The sequence below is a fragment of the Silurus meridionalis genome, chromosome 15, assembly GCF_014805685.1.
Source record: "Silurus meridionalis isolate SWU-2019-XX chromosome 15, ASM1480568v1, whole genome shotgun sequence".
Lineage (NCBI taxonomy): Eukaryota > Metazoa > Chordata > Actinopteri > Siluriformes > Siluridae > Silurus > Silurus meridionalis.
Genome location: NC_060898.1, coordinates 4310361 through 4330656, shown reverse-complemented (window position 1 = coordinate 4330656; position 20296 = coordinate 4310361). Strand labels below are relative to the sequence as shown.

The window sequence follows — 20296 nt, the reverse complement described above, 5'->3', positions numbered from 1 at the left end:
TCCAGCATGATAATGCCCCTTAAAGATATGGTTTTCATGTGTTGGAATGGAAGATCTCCTGCTATAGAGTTTTGACCTCAACCCTAGTAAACACCTTTGGGATGAATTGGAATGCAGGCTGCACCGCAGGCCTCATTATCTCAACTACTTCACTACCTGACTTTACTTACACCCTAAATGTGGACTGGGATAATTTTCTGGGATAATTTATATTTACATTTTTTCTTTCATGTGTCACAAAAAAAGTCCATCGTATAATGGAATGCTTATTGTATATTTCACTGGTTTGGGAATTTAATTTTGTCACTTTTTACAAGGCAGATGGTTCATTGCTGAAGCTCCTGATCTGCTCAAACAATAATTTAATAAACTCAGCTTCTGTCTCAGTGTCTGGTAAACAACCGGCAACAAATAACTGCTGACAAAAGGCTGTCAAATTTAAGCTCAGTGTAAGCGGTACCATTTTAGAACTGTTTGATTTTTGGTGATAGCTCACTTACTAAAATAACAGGTCTAATTCTTCTGAGAAATACATGCTGTGACTTTAGTGACTTCATTACAAACTTTTAAAGAAAATGCACCATAAAGTTTATATATATATATATATATATATATTGCTAGACCACCATTTTCTGTACTTCTCTTCCATGGTACTTTTATGCACTTCACCTTCATATATAATCTTTCAGCTCCATCTGCAGGACAAGTCACATACTGCAGCAGTGTTACTTTCACTACTACTGTAGCTTTAACATTTCAACAATGCATTCATTTTCCTGTTCCCACATCTACTATTAACATCTACTATTAACTAAACCATACATAAACTATTATTTATTAACTGTAAACTAAACAAAACAAGTGTTAATATGATACAATAGATTGGAAATACTGTTAAACATTAATACATGTGATAATGTAATAAAATGTAATAAAATGTATATATTTGCAATTGTCATAAATGTACTGATAACCATTTTACTATCAATACTTGGAATATATGAATTATTTTTTATAATTTATTCAATTATTCATTCATTCTTTTTTTGTTCATTCATTCATTTATTATTTTCCATCCATCCATCCTTCCATCCATCCATCCATCTATCTATCTATCTATCTATCTATCTATCTATCTATCTATCTATCTATCTATCTATCTATCTATCTATCTATCTATCTATCCACCGCACCATTTCTTTCTTTCTTTCTTTCTTTCTTTCTTTCTTTCTTTCTTTCTTTCTTTCTTTCTTTCATCCATCCATCCATCCATTCACCCACCATTTTTTCTTTCTTTCTTTCTTTCTTTCTTTCTTTCTTTCTTTCTTTCTTTCTTTCTTTCTTTCTTTCTTTCTTTCATACAATATTGTGAATACACACATTTATAGAGGGGAAAAAAGCAGAAAAACACAAACAACATCCTCTACAACTTCTGTCTCATACTACTCTGGGCGTGCCCTAATGAATTATTCATGAATACGCCAAAAGTGGGCGGGGTTTGTCGTATCCGGAAGTGAAATGTTGACGTTGCCTTTTTCCCCCTCCACCCGTATTCGGACAAATCCCGGCTACTTCGTTGGGATTGGTGAAGCTGATTCCTCCTACACGCGGATGTTTAGGAAACATCTGATTGGCTCATACAGAGGAACTGGCCAGCTGACTGGTTTCGCAAGTGACAAATCGTAGAACAAGAGGCGGGGTTTATCGGAATACGAGTGGACAAGAGGGGAAAAAAATATATACTGACGTTGAGTCACCCTTTGGCCATCGTGGAACCGTTAGATCGCTGACAACAAGCTGAGATGAGGCCGCATACATGCGACTGATCCTCTGTACAACCTTGGAAAGATTTGATATTCCGTCTTGGAGACAAAATGATGGAAGAAATGGACAGATTTCAGGTCCCACCAGTGAACTCGGAGATGCAGCCGCTGGTGAGTAGCATGAGCACTTCTGCAGCAACATCTGATCATCAACAAGACATAGAGATCATTCTGTTTAGAGAAGATCCAGGGAAAAGAAAAAGACTGGACTGATCAATAGGTTGAGAAGAACAAGAGTATTGCAGGGTCAGAGCTTCATTTCCATAGTTCACATCATAATTAGACCTCAGTGTTTCTTCAGCTGTGTTTTCTCCATCTCAGGACCCATTTGTGTTCCTGGTGATCTTCTACTTAACACATATGCAGTAACTAAACAACTGCAGAACATTCATGAAAAAGCATGTCTTTGTTTCTTCTCCATAATTAAGCCACTTTATCTTCCAATCATATTTCGAAACATTCTTTGATAATCTTTTTTATTTATTTATTTTTGCTTTATGTCTGAAATCTCATCCTTGAAACATCTCAACCATTACAGGTTATTTTTAGTGTCCAGTGTTCGAACAGTCACCATTTTCACCTGGAGGTTGTGACATCAGAAGTTGTCACTAGATTCTGAAGACACATGCTGACAAAGAGTTTGTGACATCATAGGTTTTCAGAAAATTACGATGTCATAACCTCCTGATGAATCTTCTGACAACTTCAGATGTCACAGCCTACTTAAGAAGCTCATGAAGTCACATGCTCACATGGAGGTTGTGACATCAGGAGTTCGCAGAAGATTCTAAAGTTACATGTTCACACGAAGGCTGTGACATCAGAAGTTCTCAGGAAATCATGAAGTCACTTGACCACCTGAAGGTTGTGACATCAAAAGATCTCAGGAGATTCTGACATCACATGTTTAAATAGAGGTTGTGACAGATGTTCTCAGGAGATAACAAAGTTACATGATCACCTGGAGGTTGTGAAATCGAAAGTTTTCAGAAGATTCTGATGTCACATGCTCAAATAGAGGTTGTGACAGAAGTTCTCAGGAGATCATGAAGTCACTTGATCACCTGAAGGTGGTGACATCAGAAGTTTTAAGGAGATTCTGACATCACATGCTCAAATAGAGGTTATGACATCAGAAGTTCTCAGGAGATTCTGACATCACATGTTTAAATAGAGATTGTGACAGATGTTCTCAGGAGATAACAAAGTTACATGATCACCTGAAGGTGGTGACATCAGAAGTTCTCAGGAGATAATTAGGTCACATGATCACCTGAAGGTTGTGACATCTGAAGTTTTAAGGAGATTCTGAATTTACATGCAGACAAAAAGGTTGTGTTTTTAAGATGTGAGATTTTAATTAGTGAGGTCAGTTTGAAAGTCCAATATTGTAGATTGAAATAAAACTATAAATATGAATATTCATGAATAAATGAATGAAGGTGGTATTGTCCTATGGTGAAACCTATGGAAATAACCCTATGCATAATCCAATGGCAAATCCAATGAAGAAGTAGGAACTTGAAATATTTAATTACAGATATAAGTAATTACATTGTCTATCTTCTGAGTTACCGAGATCCATTTATCCGACTCTTTCCGAAATGTTTAATCAAACTGAAACTGCCAGTCTGCTGAATATGCAAATATGCAAATTCACTAAACGTGGAGGAATAATATCATTCATGCCCATTGTTAGGCTGGAATAGGACTAATGTAATGTAAATGAGGAGAACGAGTAAGAGCTAATATATTGTACTTCACAGTTGTGGAAATGGGAAATGTTAGGGCTGTACCAATTATGGTGTACCTTGTTATTCGGTTCGTCTCGGAAATTCTTTCAGACTAAAGTAAGTAAAATGTTGTGAAGTATAGCATTTAGTTAACGAAGTGTAATAAACCCTTCGGCTATACGGAACCCTCGATTATCCTTTATTGGAAAAAAAAATAAAAAAAGGAATAAAATTAGATGTAGGAAATGGTATATAATCAAATGAAGTCAAATAAAAAACAGAATATGGTTGCAATAATAAAACGAGAAATAGAACATACATGATATATTCATATGTGTAGCGGTTTATACATCATTGGTGTTTTCACTCTCATTTCAATTCGGACTACTAGTGAGTACACAAGCCTGATATCTGAGGCACCAACGAGTTACTCCAGTAGGGTTGCCGTTATTTATTTTTTTTAATCCTCCAGTTGTTTTGATTTGACAAAGAAAAAATGCGTGCACACCACAGTGAGCTTGTTTCCCTTCAAAACATCTCCCCTTTTTGTTCTGGAGAATAGTCATGCTGTTTTTGATTGGTATTCAGAATGCAGGTTTTCTGGAGACCTGGCAACCCTTCACCAGAATTTTCAATTAAAGAAAAGAAAAATAAGAGGATTTTACATACATATGTTACATATACATTACAACACAGTGGGATCATATGTTCCAGCTCAAGGGACCAAGCTCAAGGGTCCAACAGTGGCGGCTTGGTGATACTGGGGGTTGAACAACCGATCTTCTGATGCACATGTTTTTGTAGTGTAGTATTAAAAATGTACAGTTTGAATCAAACTTTGCATATCATTACAGCCAGGTTTATAAAACTCATATTAAGGCATGTTCTAATAATTTGTAATTCTTTTAATCCGATTTTTCTCCTCAGAATTTGAGCGAACGAAATCGGATCAATCCACTTCACTTAAACTTCGATAACAATCGCTCCTAACACCAGTGCACTTGAGATGAGTGTGTATATATAGTGTGTGAAGTGTTCATTGAGCCAAGTTTGACATGTGCTCATTGAAATGGGACGAGGTGACACAGCCCGGGGTGATATTGTGCCTCACTTTCATCCCGTCCCGCTATTCAGAGCACCAGCTGTTCCCCCACGCTACACTTTTCTCATGCTAATTCCAGGTTTGGGCTGGAGGGCTATTGTGCGTAGATTTCATTGTGCGTAGATTTCATTGTGCGTAGATTTCATTGTGGGTAGATTGTATTGTGTGTTAAAACAGGCCATGTCTCAATGACTGGGATTTTTGTGTATTGGTAACTACAGTACTTTTAGACTGTCGAATTCACAAGATCTGATTGATCAGAAGGTGTTTTCTGTAAAAGCAGGGTGCAGGGGGTCGTTCTGTCTGTAGGGTTTGTATTATTATTCTGCTCGTTTTCATATGATATTGTTTCTGTAGTAAACGACGTGTATGACATTTTTATAAGGAGTTTCCAGTGTCAGTACTTTGTGTCAGTCAGAGGTAAAGATGGATCCTGCTGCATCTTTCTTTCTTTCTTTCTTTCTTTCTTTCTTTCTTTCTTTCTTTCTTTCTTTCTTTTCTTTCTTTCTTTTCTTTCTTTCTTTCTTTCTTTCAGATATCTACATAAATGGATAACGTATAGGAGGAATAAGAGCTGCATTTTTCTTTTTTTCTATTAACCATCCATTCCTTCTTTGTTCCTTCCATTTGCACACTCTTTTTTTTATCCATCCGTCCATCCACTTATCTACCTAACCACCCACCCACAGTTTCTTTCTTTCTTTCTTTCTTTCTTTCTTTCTTTCTTTCTTTCTTTCTTTCTTTCTTTCTTTCTTTCTTTCTTTCTTTCTTTCTTTCTTTCTTTCTTTTATCCATTCATCTGTACACTCTTTTTTCCTTCCATCCATTCATCCATCCATCCATCCATCCATCCATCCATCCACCTAACCACCTTTCTTTCTTTCTTTCTTTCTTTCTTTCTTTCTTTCTTTCTTTCTTTCTTTCTTTCTTTCTTTCTTTCTTTCACTCACAGCATGGTCAACATAAGTGGAAATATAGGAGGAATAAGAGTTGCATTTTTCTTTCTTTTTTCTTTGTTTCTTTTTACCATTCTTTCTTTCTTTCTTTCTTTCTTTCTTTCTTTCTTTCTTTCTTTCTTTCTTTCTTTCTTGTGTAATATATTGAAAATGTTGAAACCCATTGCAATATAATGCATTATAATCACAGTAGCTTCACTCAGGTTCGTTACTACTGTTTGGGGTACCAGGCTTCCTGGTTTTGGTCGAGTGCCAAGTTGTCCTCTAAGGATTTACTCTGCGTGTAGCATCAATTGCACGCCCAACCGAACCTACAGCTGAGCACAAATAACTATTCATCCTTCCGATGTTGGAGTTTGTGTTTTTGTTAGGTGTTTGGAAGTGTTGCCTTTTTGCTTGCAGAAATAAAATGATTGAAACAGAACTAGTATTTGTGCGATAGTTTTTTTAAACAGAATTGGTGTGTTGACTTTTTACTTCATGTCAAGATTACACACAGCGTGATCTTTTTTGCAGCTGCCAGCCTGGCAGAATTATTTATCATTCCATGTGTTGGCTGTATAAATCAGAACACGCCATTTGTACGCTTGTCTTTTTATTTTTTTGGAAAAAAACTTACAGTAGGTTTTTTTTTGTTTGTCCAGACAGCACTTGGTGAATAATAAGGACATTTTCAGGCTTGACCATGTTCCTTGGTCTTGCCTTTGGAAAATCAAAGCTATGCTGAGTTTCCCAGTTCAACATTCTTCCTTACAAGAAGTCCAATTAACTTGGCTTAAAAATGGTCAGCTAATGTAATTCAACTTAAAAAAATATTTATAGAAAGCAGAACTCATTTAGATGATAGCACTGTCTGCCCTCTTCCAAATAGTTTAGTCTCCTCACCAGGGGTCCGAGAGCTTAATTGTCTGTGTGCACTGGGTGGGGAGCATACAAATAGTGGGTGGGATATATTAGGCAGCAAGAGAAGATTTTGTCCTCAAAGTTAATGTGTTAAAAGCAGGAAAAATGGGCAAGCATAAGTATGTGAGCGAGTTAATGCAAATTGTGATCTCTGGACGACTGGGTCAGAGCATCTCCAAAACTGCAGCTCTTATGGGATGTTCCCAGTCTGCAGTGGTCAGTATCTATTAAAAGTAGTCCAAGAAAAAAACAGTGGTGAACCAGTGCCAGGGTCATGGGTGGCCAAGGCTCATTGATGCACATGGGCAGGGAAGGCTCAAAGGGTCAGGACTGTTTTGGCAGCAAAAGAGGAACCAACAAAATAAAGTTATTAATTAATGTAAATCAACTTGTTGCAGGATTGTGCTCCAAAGAAACCAATTTTGTGTTTAAGTCGTGGTTGGGTTTCGGTATAAAGTTTAACTGTACCGGTTTGTATGCGTAAAATTATCTTGGTTTTGTTCTGGGTTCAGATTTCAGTTTAAAGCCCATACCAATCAGTAGTGGTATGATTAAGGAGAGCTAGCTGGGGACAAATATGGTCTATAGAACAAACTATTATACACGAGTTTTGGTACCTGATGGTTGATTTAAAGTTAGATGTAACTAGTACTGAAGTAGTCCACTCGATAAGGTCCTGAGACAGTAAACAGAAGTAAATTCCATGGGTTGGATCCTGTTGACAGACCATTGTGGGTCTGACTTCTAAACAATGTGTAGCATTGGCCATTTTAAAGATGACTTCGAACAAAGCTTTTCCTCTTGTCAGTCATTTGCAGTCATTATTTGGATGAGTTTTTTTCTCAGAAACTATTTGCACATCACCCTAACCAGCTGTGACAAACAGGCAGGAACATTGTTAGGGTTAGTATATAAAAAGTTGCTACCTGATAATTCAATTGGTAATTCTGAAGTAATGAAGGTAGTTGAGGCCAATTTCTCCGCTCAACTTCCTTCATTACTTCAGAATTTGGCACATAGGTGGGTGTTCATTTCAATCCTAGCTATTAAATGCTGAATAAAATAATAATAATAATAATAATAATAATAATTTTTTTGGCTGTTTTTGATTTTTTTTTTTTTGTTAAACAATATGAAGCATCTAATCATTTTTTTCCTATTTGAGACCAATTGACAATATACCTCATGAAACCACGATATGATATAATCCTGTGACAATATCAAACCATATCCCCCCCTTTTTTTTTTAACAATGAGCAACGTGATCTCTCATTACCTCAGCTGTATTTGTATGAGCCTCTTGATTTTGCTCTACCTCACTGGCTCGGAGAGGTTTTCAAGACAAGGTCACACATTGAATGTGTAATAATGCTCAGCTTTGTTTCAGTTCTGTGTTCCACTTAGGAACCTTAGTCTGAAAGTAAACATGGTCTGACAGCTACTACGGATAGCGTGGCTGTATGCTGTGACCAGGCTTCTCTGCTCTGATTGGTTTGTGACATTTACCCACGGTGCCTCGTGGCCTTGTGTAATAAGGCCAGGCTTGTGCTCATAATAAGAGCTCTGTTGGCAGAAAAATTAGTCTCTTTTTTTCTTTTTCTTTCTAACAGACGCCTTCTGTTCGCTTCCCAGTTTCCACCAAGGAACCAAACCTTACAAAGTGAACACAAAGCTTGCAGGGTTCTATGGAGGAAATACTAGATGGTAGCTATGGCATCAGGAAACCTCCCATCTCTCTTTGATTTCTGAAAAGCAGGTCTAAAAAGGGAAAGTGAAGGATTATATACTTGCTATATTTAGCAGCAAGTATTTTCATCATAACATTTTTATAGCATTCTCCTATAAAGCTACAGAACTCCCATCACAATTCCTGTCACAGGTTTCAGAACGAACTGGAAGTGTGATTAACCCATGTTGCATGCTATTATTATTGTGTCTAGCTTACATCACCCTCTGTAAATAAAGTTCTTTTTTTGGGATAAACATTGACGTGTTTTTCCGTTGAGATCATCTGATATCGCTGAGTACAAGTTTCTACATCGTGCCAGTCACAAGCTGATTGACTTTGATTGGGGCATTGTTGGAAACGGGGATTATTTCTACTCATTAGAAAGCTTCATTACCAAAAGTACAATGTGACTATATGACAAGCATTGTGTGCGTCTGTCGTGCTTAAGAACAGAATGATGGTGAACTGAATGCGATCCAGGATTGATTTTGTTAGTCAGAGCAAATACATTACTTACAGTACAGTTGAACAAAAGTGTTTTTTGGAAGTGAAACACGGTAATAAGTATGTAGCCAGCTAAATCACGAATCTGCTAGCTACTAGTCAGTCAGTATGTAAATTGTGTAAATAAAAACAGCAATATAAAATGTTATGACTCATCTGTAAATAAAATTATTAGGTAAGTAGTAATTATATTATAATATCCATAATTTATACTGAAAATTTGCGAATACCAATAACATGCCGTGTTTGTCAAAAGTTAGCAAACACCTATTTTAAAAAAAACATGCATGTCCATTATGTTTCTATGCATTCTATGCTACGAATTGGACAGTAAATGACTAGAAGAATGTTGGACAGAATTTTTGGTCAAATTCTAGCAGACGCACTTCTGTAAGACATAGAACAGGAAAAAATAGGTTAGCGGACTGCCTCGCCCCCACAGTCAGACATGGAGGTGGAAACTCAATGGTTTTTATTGTTTTAGAGCAGAGAAGGTTGGAGATTTTTCTAAGTAAAAGTAATACTGAACTAATATGGTTACCATTCCATACTTCAACAACATCTAATTCCGTCTGCACTGCACTTCACTATACAACAAGACGATGGACCAAAGCATATTACTCTGTAATCGTTATTTAGAGAGGAAACAGTCAGCTGATAAGAGTGTTATAGATCATGGAATGGCCCAGTCACCACACCTGAATCTGTTTAGACTGCTCTGGGATGAACTGGATCGCAAGGTCAGAAAGAATTTTCCAATTAGCGAACACAAGCTTTGACCAATTTTACAAGATACATTGAGAAGAATGTTTGGAGAAATGAACTGTCTGGATGCCCAGAGTGTATATGATTATGTAATCTGTTATTCATGCTAAGAGAGGATTGGATTTTTCACATTTCTTTTTACATTACATAGTTTGTTGCATAGAAACAAAAAGGACATGCATGTGTCTATCAAAAATGCTAAAATGCTAGGTGGTTCAAACCTTTCCACAGGCACTATGCTCGGTCTGGGTATCACTGTATCTTAACATTGTCTTTTTAAAGGAAAACAAAGTTGTTTTTAAAGGAGTCCAAAATTGTCTCATGCTTCTACATCTACATTCGTCTCATGCCATATTCACTGAGTGGCTAAAGTGGGCCAGGCTCTGAGAGGAAGATTAAACCGGGTTGAGAAAACTGCTGAGTCATGCTGAGCAAATGAACTAACACCAGCTTAATCAACACTCTCAGCCCGTCTAGACACTCTCTGGAGGCTTTCGTACTGCGTATGCTCAGTCTTTCTGCTACTGTTTTGTTGTCTCTTCTCATGCTGTATGTATACGGCTTTTGGAGATTAGCGAGTGAGGGGAAAATAATTAACCTCTATCAAAGCATGTGCGAGAATTACATTTACATACGGCAAGTATTGTTCAACCACGTGTTATGTCTTAGTTTTATCATGAACATTTTATATAAGTAATCTTTTGAATTGTGTGGAATGGAGCTGTTATTGTCTAGCAAGTTATCCTTATATACTCGTGGGTTTTCTCCAGGATTTCTGGCTTCCTCTTAAACAAGTGTGTGTGTTAATGTTGGTGAATTAGTTATGCTAAGATGTAGTTCAAGTGTATCCAAGTGTAATCCAGTGGATTGGTTTCCCATCCAGGGTGTATCCCTTTTCATACTCAGTGTTCCTGGGAAAGACTATGAACCTGGATACTGAAGATAAGTAGTTAGCTAGTGAAAAGGGATAGCAAAAAAAAAATGTGGCAGAAATTGTATTGTAAAAATGGAAATGACAACGAATTTACAGCACTTTAATGCTTATTTATTTGCCTTTCATTTATGATACATTTTTGTTCATATCGAAATGCACACAAGAACTTGAGATACTTTAGTTGTTTCTATGGAAATGCATACAGCCTTTAATTGGAAGGTGCATCTATTATATTTCTAATATACCCTTAATAGTTATATTTCTAATTCATTAAATATTAATTCATTTGTTTTAGTCTTACTTGTTTATACCTTGCCATCAAAAATGTGAAAGCGACGTGTATGAAATTGAATTAGGTGCCTCAGAGATTATCTAGTTAATTTAGCAAGCAGGTAAACACAAATATGAACATCAGATACACTATATGGACAAAATTATTGTCACCAATACCCCAAAACTTTACTTACTTTACTTTACACAAATATTTCCACAGACTGTTGGAGATGCACAATTGTGTAAGATGTCTTTGGATGCGGTAGCATTATATTTTCCCTTTATGGCAATGCCCCCTGCGGACAAAGCCAGCTTTATGAAGATCTGTTTTACATGGGTTGGAGTTAAAGATCTTGAGTTGCCTGCAACAGAGCTCTGACCTTAACCCTACTCAACACCTTCGAGATGATTAGAACACTGATTCCACCCTAGGCCTCCTCCCTTCGTCACTACCTTAATTCAGTAACGCCTTTGTGGCTGAATGACCATAAATCTCCTTTAATTTTTGTGCATCTCTTTTCCTTTTGTTCCGTGCATCAAGGATCCAGCAGCAACGTCCACGTCTGACTCGGAAACAAGAGAGACCGAATCCGTGCCCATCAACTACAAGCCTTCTCCGCTTCAAGTGAAGATCGGTGAGCTGTAATTTATATTAATCCACTGACATGTAAAGTCAGGTCCTGGAGCTCTGGATGTAATGTAGTGTGATAGAGGTCAGCTATTGGTCATATTACTTTAAAGCTGTTTTTTATTTGCTGATAACACACAGATTGTGTGTGAAGCGAGAAGACTATTTTAGCCGCAAGAGGAAATATAATGTAATCAGCTTCTTTGACTAGAAATGCTTTTACACACTTTCGTTCATGAAATTATAGTTTTGTCTGGTTTCGGTTTGAGGTTTCTCTATTTGTCACTTGGTATGAAGAAAGAAAAACAAAAACAAAAAAACAACATAATGACTATTTTAGCCGCAAGGGGAAATATAATGTAATCAGCTTCTTTGACTAGAAATGCTTTTACACACTTTCGTTCATGAAATTATAGTTTTGTCTGGTTTCGGTTTGAGGTTTCTCTATTTGTCACTTGGTATGAAGAAAGAAAAAAACAAAAAACAAAAAAAAAAAAAAATATATATATATATATATATATATATATATATATATATATATATGAATGAGTTCTGGTATTTTAGTGAATTTGTCTTTGATGTATAAAAAAATAATCGAAATAAATTAAAACTAATAGTGAGCCTGAATAAGGATTTGAATACGGCAGTTTTAAATTGCTATTCTAATCAATTCGATCACAATATGCTTTTTCTCAGATATCACAAAAATCTGTAAGATCTTTTATTACTTATTTAATAAATAAATTGTTGTTTTGTCCGGATTCTTTTCCCAGTCCGGCCACTGATTCATTGTTTTTCGGAAGACAGGATTAAAACCTCAATGTGGATTTTTGCAAGCTTGTGCTTTTAGAGATGCTTTTCTGCTCTTCATATTTGTTGAGTTTTTCTTTAAGGTACAGGAGACTTAGTGTCAGCTCAAACCAACCTTGCCATTCTCCTCGACCTGCAGCTGAACTGCTCCTTATTGGATGTTTATTGTTTTTCGCACCATTCTGTGTTTAGTCTAGAGAGCACTGTTTGTAAAAAAAAAAAAAAAAAATAAAAGCAGTGGAATAAAGCAGTAAATATTTAAACCGTCTGGCTGCAACATCCAAGTTACATTTTTTTTTTTTCATGATGCTGCTGCAACATGATTGGCTGTTTGGACAAATGTCTGAATGAGCAGCTTTTACATCTTATTATGGCAATTAAAGTGGCCACATTTAATAGTTGATCCCAGATCTTTACACACATTGTATTTTTGATATTATTTTATCATCAGGGTTGTTGAATATGCACATTGAGATAATGTCTACATTTAGTCTTTATTGTATTTTTAGAGAAACAGAGAGAGTTGGCGAGGAAGGGCTCTGCAAAGAATGGGGCGGTGGGCAGCCCTGTGAATCAGCAGCCCAAGAAAAACAATGTGATGGCCAGAACACGGTAAGGCGACCGTTTATTATACCCGGAAAGCAAATAACAAGGAGTCGCAGTCATGTTGAACATCATAACTACAGAGCTGCAACAACATTCTGAAGTGTGAGGACAGAAAGTGCGAACGCTAATGAAAGGCAGAGAGAAGACAAGTCGCCGTCACACTCCTGCTGGGATTAGAAGACATGAGAACACACTGGTGTTGAACAATATATAAGTCTCCTCAGAGAGTCTATGGACTGTAGATTGAGACAAGCTTTTGTTTTTAGATGAGAGGGGTACTGCTTTCTCCCTCAGGCCTTCTCGTTTATTTTTAACTAATGACTTGTTTTATTTATATTTTTTGCAATCGATTACATGATGTCTGGGTTTTTAAAATGTATACCTAATTCTTTAGATTATTAATTAAAATAAGATCAAATGTTTTTTATTTCTTGTAAAAGTGACACACGGCTAACTAGCAAGCTGTAGTGTAGCTCATATCACTATTTGTTTTTTTTAAAAACAACAAAAATTTTGTTTTGTACTTTTTGCCATTTTGTATGCACATTTGTTTCATCCACTATCTATCCATCTTTCTGTCTCTTAGTTGAAGAGAATGTTTTGATTATTTTAGAATACACAGGATGGTTTATATACTATATGCACATATCGCATTATTCCGAAATTTATATAAAAAAAAATGTAATACTTGAAATAAAAATAAAAAGGTTTGGGTTTGAGGCTTCTCTATTTGTCAAATAGTATGAAAATATGCCTCGATGTAAGGGGTATATTATAATTGTAGTATTTTAGTAATCATTTAATAATTTGTCTTTGATAAAAATAAAAAATAGATAAAAACTCCCGAGCCTGAATAGGGATTTAAATGACATTATAATATGGATATTTCAATTAATTCTAATAAATGAATGCATTTTGAATAGTTTCTAACAATAGAAGCAGCCCATGTGATAAGATTGTATTCTTAATTTTTTTATTATATATTTAATATTTTATATGCACTATACTACTTATATGTTTTAATAACCCAGATTATTTATTTTTACATATATTTCATTTATTTTTACTTTTCTTAATTTTTTACAATTAATATTTAACATGGTAACAGATTTTTTTGGTTTAATTATAAAAGCTTCTCAATAATTTCATTGAAAATTTCATGCAATTTCAAAAAATCTTGCTTTTCTTTTTTTTTTAATTGCAGTTTGTAGTTTATTGTAAAAGTGTCTTTGAATCTTGATGTGATTTCTTTTGCCTTATCATCTACCCCTGGGTCTGAAAGGGTTAATCAAAATGCAGTTCACTTTTATTCACTGCATTACAGCTGAACTTTGGTAGTTCCTAAACAGTTGTTGATTATGTCTTACATTTCATTTGTTCGTTTGTAACTGTTTGTATATTTTTTTACTTTAAAAAAAAAGCTAAAGATCCCAATACAGTAAAAATAGTGACTTATACTTCAATTTAACGAAATCTCTTGCTTCTGCTGTAGGTTGGTTGTTCCTAATAAAGGCTACTCATCTTTAGACCAGAGCCCTGACGAGAAGCCCCTAGTCGCACTGGATACAGACAGGTATGATGTTTAAGAGAATTAGCTTATTATAATGTCTCCAGTTGGACGTTAGTATTTCAAAAAGGATAAAATGTAGCAGATTTCCCATCTGTGTAAAAAGATTTCCATCCATCAAAGCAGCGTAATTAACCCAGATGATCCATCTGTGGTCTTGTTGCACTTGGGAATGTGTATAATTGGTTTTGGCTGAAGTCTTTGAACTGCTTTCAGTTTCTGAGAAATTCTGCTAATTATTTTCATATTTCATAAACAATTTGTGTGATGTTTTACAGATTTATTGGCGAGACTGGGTCTCAGTCTCATTTGTGTCATTGCTATTCTTATGTGAGAAGTGGTAGCTCATTGGTTAAGGCTCAGGGTTGGTGATTAGAAGGTGGGGGGTTCATGAGGGGTTCCTCAGTATCACCAAGCTACCAATCCTGGGCCCTTGGCTAAGGTGGGATGTGGGGAAAAACTATTTCCTTTGCAGAAATGTATATGTGACAAGAAAAAAATCTTTCCTGAAAATTATTTATTTATTAGAAATAAATAAAGAAGCCTCCAAAGCGCTTTTGTATTGAACGATTGATAATTCAGTGTGTAAGACAGAGCGCCTCTTTCCACATTCAGTCCCAGATTTGTCATCATTCATCCAGCAAGGGCATTTGTAAAGTCATGTACTGATGTAGGTGAGGCCTGGGGTGTAGTCAGCCTTTACATCCATCTCAAAGGTGTTTAATATGGTCGAGGTCAGGAATCTATAGCAGGCCTCTCAAGATATTCCAATTCAACCCATATAAATCATGTGTTCTTGGAGCTGGCTTTGTGCACAGGTGCGCTGCCATGCTGGGACAGGTTTGGGTCTTCTAGTTCAAGTACATGGATAGTGTATTTCTTCAGCATCCAAAGACAACCAGTACAATTGTGTGCCTCCAACTTTATACCTCATAAATTCTTGTATACCGAAGCACTATCGAATAATATTAATAATAATAATCTAGTGAGATTGAGATAAATCATATATTTAAAAACATATGATACATATAATTTCTTTACCTTTAATATGATATAGCAACCAACAAAATTTTAAAGCGAATAGAAATCATTTTATCCCATTCGTCCTTGAAATGCACCAGACCTACCAGATTCTGAAGGGTGTCTCCTGTGGATATCTGTTTTCAATTCATTCCATAGCTTTTCAGTAGGATTTTGATCTCTGTCCAGGCCAATTTAAAAATCCACCATCGATCGTCATCTGTAAAGTTTCCTTTGTTGGCTTGGATTTGCGCTTTAGGCCATTGTTGTTTTGGATGGTGGAATTTTGCTTTATACTCCGCTATGAAACACCTGCGGATTTTCTGCCAAATCTAATAGATATCTTAACTGTAGCTCCAGTCCTGGCTGATGAGAAGCAGCATGATTTATTGACGCCTCCACCACCATGCTTCATCATGGGTATGCTCGATGAAATTTTTCCATCCACTGCTTTCCTGGTTATCATTTTAATCAGTAGCTTTCGATTACAATCCTGAGGGCTTTCCGTTTTTGCTTGATTCAAAAATAATAAATCCTTCAATTCGTGGTAGTAACAGTAGCTTTGCCTTGCGTCAGGACACATCAAGGTCAATTCCCTTCTAATAGTACACGCTTTATTGTCATATTCCTTCACATATGCTGCTGTAACTATCCAGCGGAGTGTCTTGTACATGTTCTAATAATTATTATCTTTCCCTCGTTTTCAGCGACGACGATTTCGACATGTCCAGATACTCGTCGTCAGGATACTCCTCCGCCGAGGTGAGATCAATGAGGGACCAGGTACCTGCACACAACACCAACTTTTAATCTTCACAATTATCCACCTCAATCTGGCCTCATTGTGACACCTGTATACCCTCAAATACATCATTATACCACAATCTTTATACTGGTTGGTTCAAAGGTGGAGATTTCTTTAGAAGATTCTTTAGAAGTTTGAAAGAAATAAAGGGTGGATGGAAGAAAGAACGAAAGGAAGAATGAATTCTTTGCATATCCCAGCAATGCTAGGAAGAGTCATCCATGATACGGTGCCGCCTGGAGAACAGAGGGCTAAGGGCCTTGCTCAAGGGCCCCAAGAGTGGCAGCTTGGGATACTGAGGCTTGAACCTCCAACCTTCCGATCAGTAACGAGAGCTTAAACCACATTAATTACCATGCTAATGCTTGTATTTAGCATTTTTGAAAGGATTCTTCAGTGTCAGTCATTTGAGATAAAATGGTCAAGTTTACATTGGAAATTCTTGAAGATGAAGGACTCAGAAACAGGAACTCATGGACACGTCTCGATATCAAATTCTCTAAACATAAAAAGTATGCGTCTATGTTTTTCATACCACGGCAATACGTATTGTAGTGTTTTTCTGTCACATCACACTTATATTTTTGTTGTTTTGTTTTAATGACTGATCTGTCGACTAACAACAGCTCTTCTGCTTATCCTTTTCAGCAAATCAACCAAGACCTGAACATCCAGCTCCTGAAAGATGGCTACCGCCTGGACGAAATTCCAGATGATGAAGATCTCGACTTGATTCCTCCCAAATCAGTCAACCCTACATGCGTGTGCTGCCAGGCGACCTCCTCTTCCGCCTGCCAGATCCAGTAGCCTTGTATTCATTACCCTCCCACTGTTCCCAGACCCCCTATACTGTGAGTTTAGCTCACCGCTCGACGTAAACCCTCGAGTAACTACTAAAATAAATAAAATGGTTATCTTAAAACTAATATAGGAAAAAAAAAGGATCAGGAAATACAGGAAAACGGGTTCCTCCTATGGTAGGACATAGTGTCGGGATCACCACCAGAGGGAGTTTAGGATTTAGTTAGTTATGTCTATTGTATGTATAGGATGCGTTAACATGAAATTTTTAAAAGGGAGAAACAAGTGACGCGTTTATTTGTAAAGCATTTCACACAAAGCTGATCTGAAAGGCCTGTTACAGCTTCTCATTTCTTTTCTTTTTTTTCTTTTTTTATGTCTTGATGCACAACGATGTCCTCTGTGAAAGGTTACTTTTTTCCCGATCCCTTAATTCGTATCGCAAATTGCACTACTACACCTGTACCTTTGATCGAAGCCAATCATGTGACAACAGCACGATGCATCATGCCGCTACAGTGCAAGCGATTTAACTAATCATCAGAATGGAGACACTGGATGTTTTTTGCACCATTCTGTATTGGAGACGGTGTGAAAATAGCTAAATACTTCAATCACTACTTCATGGAGATCACGTTTGTATGTTAGATCTAAGCTCTTGACACATATATTGCATGGTTTTTTTTTAGAGGTCGACCGAAAGTGGGTTTTACCGATATGTTTAATCAACTTAAAATGGATACTGGATTAAAAAAATAAACAACATGTAAAATAGTAATTTTAATACAAAAATAAAACTACCATATCATGAAAATGTGCTAAGTGAAACCAATTTTAATATATCAATTACTAAATTAAATTATACAATTAATAAATTATAAGTAATATATAATAAATATAATATAGCGCTCTCCGTGCAGCGCGCTGTCTCACTTGTAAAAACATACAGCATGTGGTGTCAGTGATACGCCTCTAGAGGTCGCTCAAAATGACACTGAACAGTATAGATTTTGGCAAATAGTTCCAGCAATTAACTGTCGGTGCGGATAAACAGATGAATCGATCGACCTCCAGAATTGATGTTTTGCCCTGTTGCTACAAGACGTGCAGGCGTACAGGTGTTTCTCTTAGCAGTGATAGGTGTGGTACACGCAAACCATATCAGGTGCTTTTGCAAGATCTGCCAGCGATTGCATGGTCGAGCCTGAAGAGTAATTTCATTTCCAAAGCCACAGCACACAAAGGACTGGAAACAAAAATGTACTAATTAAGTCATTACGCGTTATATTCACTGTTCAGACTTGACAGATGCTTTGGAAAGAAATATTTTTATAGTTTTTTTTTTTAGATGTTGTTTGTCTTGTTATTTACATAAACATTTGTTTAGTGATGATGTGAAATGAAGGGAATGAGAAATAGGCTTCTTATGACTTACAGTAGAGCATACTGTACTACCAGAATTAGTTAGCATTTCCTTACCACCAAATATAATAGTTTAGGACGATATAACTAGCACTGTGTCGGGGTTTATTGCACAAATCCATATCGTGTTACTCAAACTAAATTTCTTTTTTTTAACTTTTGTCGTGTGTCAAAAGCACATTATAACAAGCTTAGAATGAGCAAATTGAAAAGCGATATTGTTACAGCGAGATACAGTATTCAGAGGTGCCAATATTTAAGGTTGAGCCATAATATTTATGATTTTGGATTTCTTTTCGTTATCCGTATCGAGACATCAGAAAACTAGACTTTTCTTTGTTTTGTCTGAAGTAGTCAGAGCAAACACTAAACAAAATCCAATTTATTAATGGTGAAAGAACGTGGGACATCCTAATGTAGCATTTACTTCAATATTATTTACATATTTTTTTTTATGGCTTTATATAATTGATTTTTGTCGTAGTTTTTTGTTTGTTTTATTTTTTTTTTTTTTTTAGCAATGTTGGCACCTCTCCATTATAAATTCATGTCTACTTACCATAAGCCAATGTTCTCACAAGCATTTTTTTTAAATAATAATGTGTTTTTTTGTATTATTATTATTTTAGCCAAAGACTAGTGAACTATTTCTTATTTGGACTGTGATCTGGACCATGACAGTGTGATCGAAAACATTTTGCACCACACAACACTAGTTAACAGAGTTAATACTTCATTAGGGTTTAAAAATGCATTACTGTTTTTTAGGTTTATTAATAATAAAATTATTATTCAGTATCTAGTAATATGTAATGGCGCCCTGATCATGGGGTCATTCGCAACTAAGGAACAAACACTACAGCTATTCTAACGATAAGTTCAACTAACTTATATAAAGGGAAATACCTGGAGACTTTATTTAATACTGTTCGGCTTGTGTAGACGGTTCTTCAGGTTAAAAGATCAAAATCATGAGCCACTAATAGGATAAGTTAATAGTAAAACCGTTTCAGGTGTGTTTACACTCCAAACTTCTTTCAGTGTTATATATATATAAATAAAAATAATTTGGTCAACTCTATAGATTCTAGTTGAATATTTATTATAAACAGTAGTTCGGACATGTTTTTTTTTCCCCAATCTGCACCTGTGTTGTGGATTTGTTTTGGGTGCACATCAAGCACTTCTCTTTGTTTTTCATCCACCTTCCATCGTCGCGTTCCTCTCTCTCCTGGTCTGCTAGCTGAGAATGCTGAGTATGCCTTAAGTCAGTGTCTGTAGAGCATATTATTTATTTTGTGTGTTTTTAATTTATTGAAACAAGTAAGAAAGTATGCATTTTAACATAGACATTTCTGTTTGTTTTACCTTTTCTTGCTCAGTATCATGACTGTAAAAATAGTCCAATAAAGTTTCCACTACCAGTATTTACAAATGTTGTAGTGTCGCATACTGTATCAATAAATCTGGCGCATTAAAGCTGCAATCTTGTGTGGTTTGTTGGTTTTCAAAGTGCAGGATCGAGTCCCCGTACCAGGCCGTGAAAGACTTGATACTGGGCTATGAGAAAGTTCTGGGAAAAATATTCATAGACATGACACTAAGATTTATTGTGTATTGTGCTGTTTGAAACCTTATCCAAATCCACATATGGAATAACTCTCTCTCTCTCTCGCCATCTCTCTCTCTCTCTCTCTCTCTCTCTTTTTTTTTTTCTAGATATAAATATATATACAGTATATACAAAACCCAAAATTCTAAAAAAAAAAAAAAGTTCTAAAAATTTATATAAAAACTGCAATAATTTCTAAATCTTATAGATCCTCGATCTAAGCACAATAAAACAAACAAAAAACATATTAAATGTTTAAACTAAAAAAATACATAATTTTTAAAGAAAGATAATGTTCCAATG

The 20296-nt window shown here is 36.0% G+C and overlaps 1 protein-coding gene across 2 annotated transcripts; it reads left to right on the top strand.

Annotated features, from left to right (window-relative positions):
* The first annotated feature begins 1696 nt into the window (after positions 1-1696).
* Positions 1697-19867, top strand: fam219aa (family with sequence similarity 219 member Aa). Of its 2 annotated transcripts, none has more exons than XM_046867936.1 (6): positions 1697-1934; positions 11264-11357; positions 12670-12772; positions 14259-14339; positions 16061-16136; positions 16807-19867. In XM_046867936.1, exons 1-6 carry the CDS (start codon positions 1875-1877, stop codon positions 16963-16965), a joined length of 573 nt encoding a protein of 190 aa, XP_046723892.1. In that variant the 5' UTR covers positions 1697-1874; the 3' UTR covers positions 16966-19867. The 2 variants fall into 2 exon arrangements, with proteins under 2 accessions (XP_046723892.1, XP_046723893.1); XM_046867937.1 differs by having other exon boundaries at positions 1701-1934; positions 16061-16115.
* Positions 19868-20296: the final 429 nt, after the last annotated feature.

Coding starts and splice junctions, on each gene's coding strand:
- fam219aa (XM_046867936.1), top strand. CDS start 1,875: ATGATGGAAGAAATGGACAGATTTCAGGTCCCACCAGTGAACTCGGAG. Junction 14,340..16,060: donor GTCGCACTGGATACAGACAG/GTATGATGTTTA, acceptor CCTCGTTTTCAG/CGACGACGATTTCGACATGT. Junction 16,137..16,806: donor TGAGATCAATGAGGGACCAG/GTACCTGCACAC, acceptor TATCCTTTTCAG/CAAATCAACCAAGACCTGAA.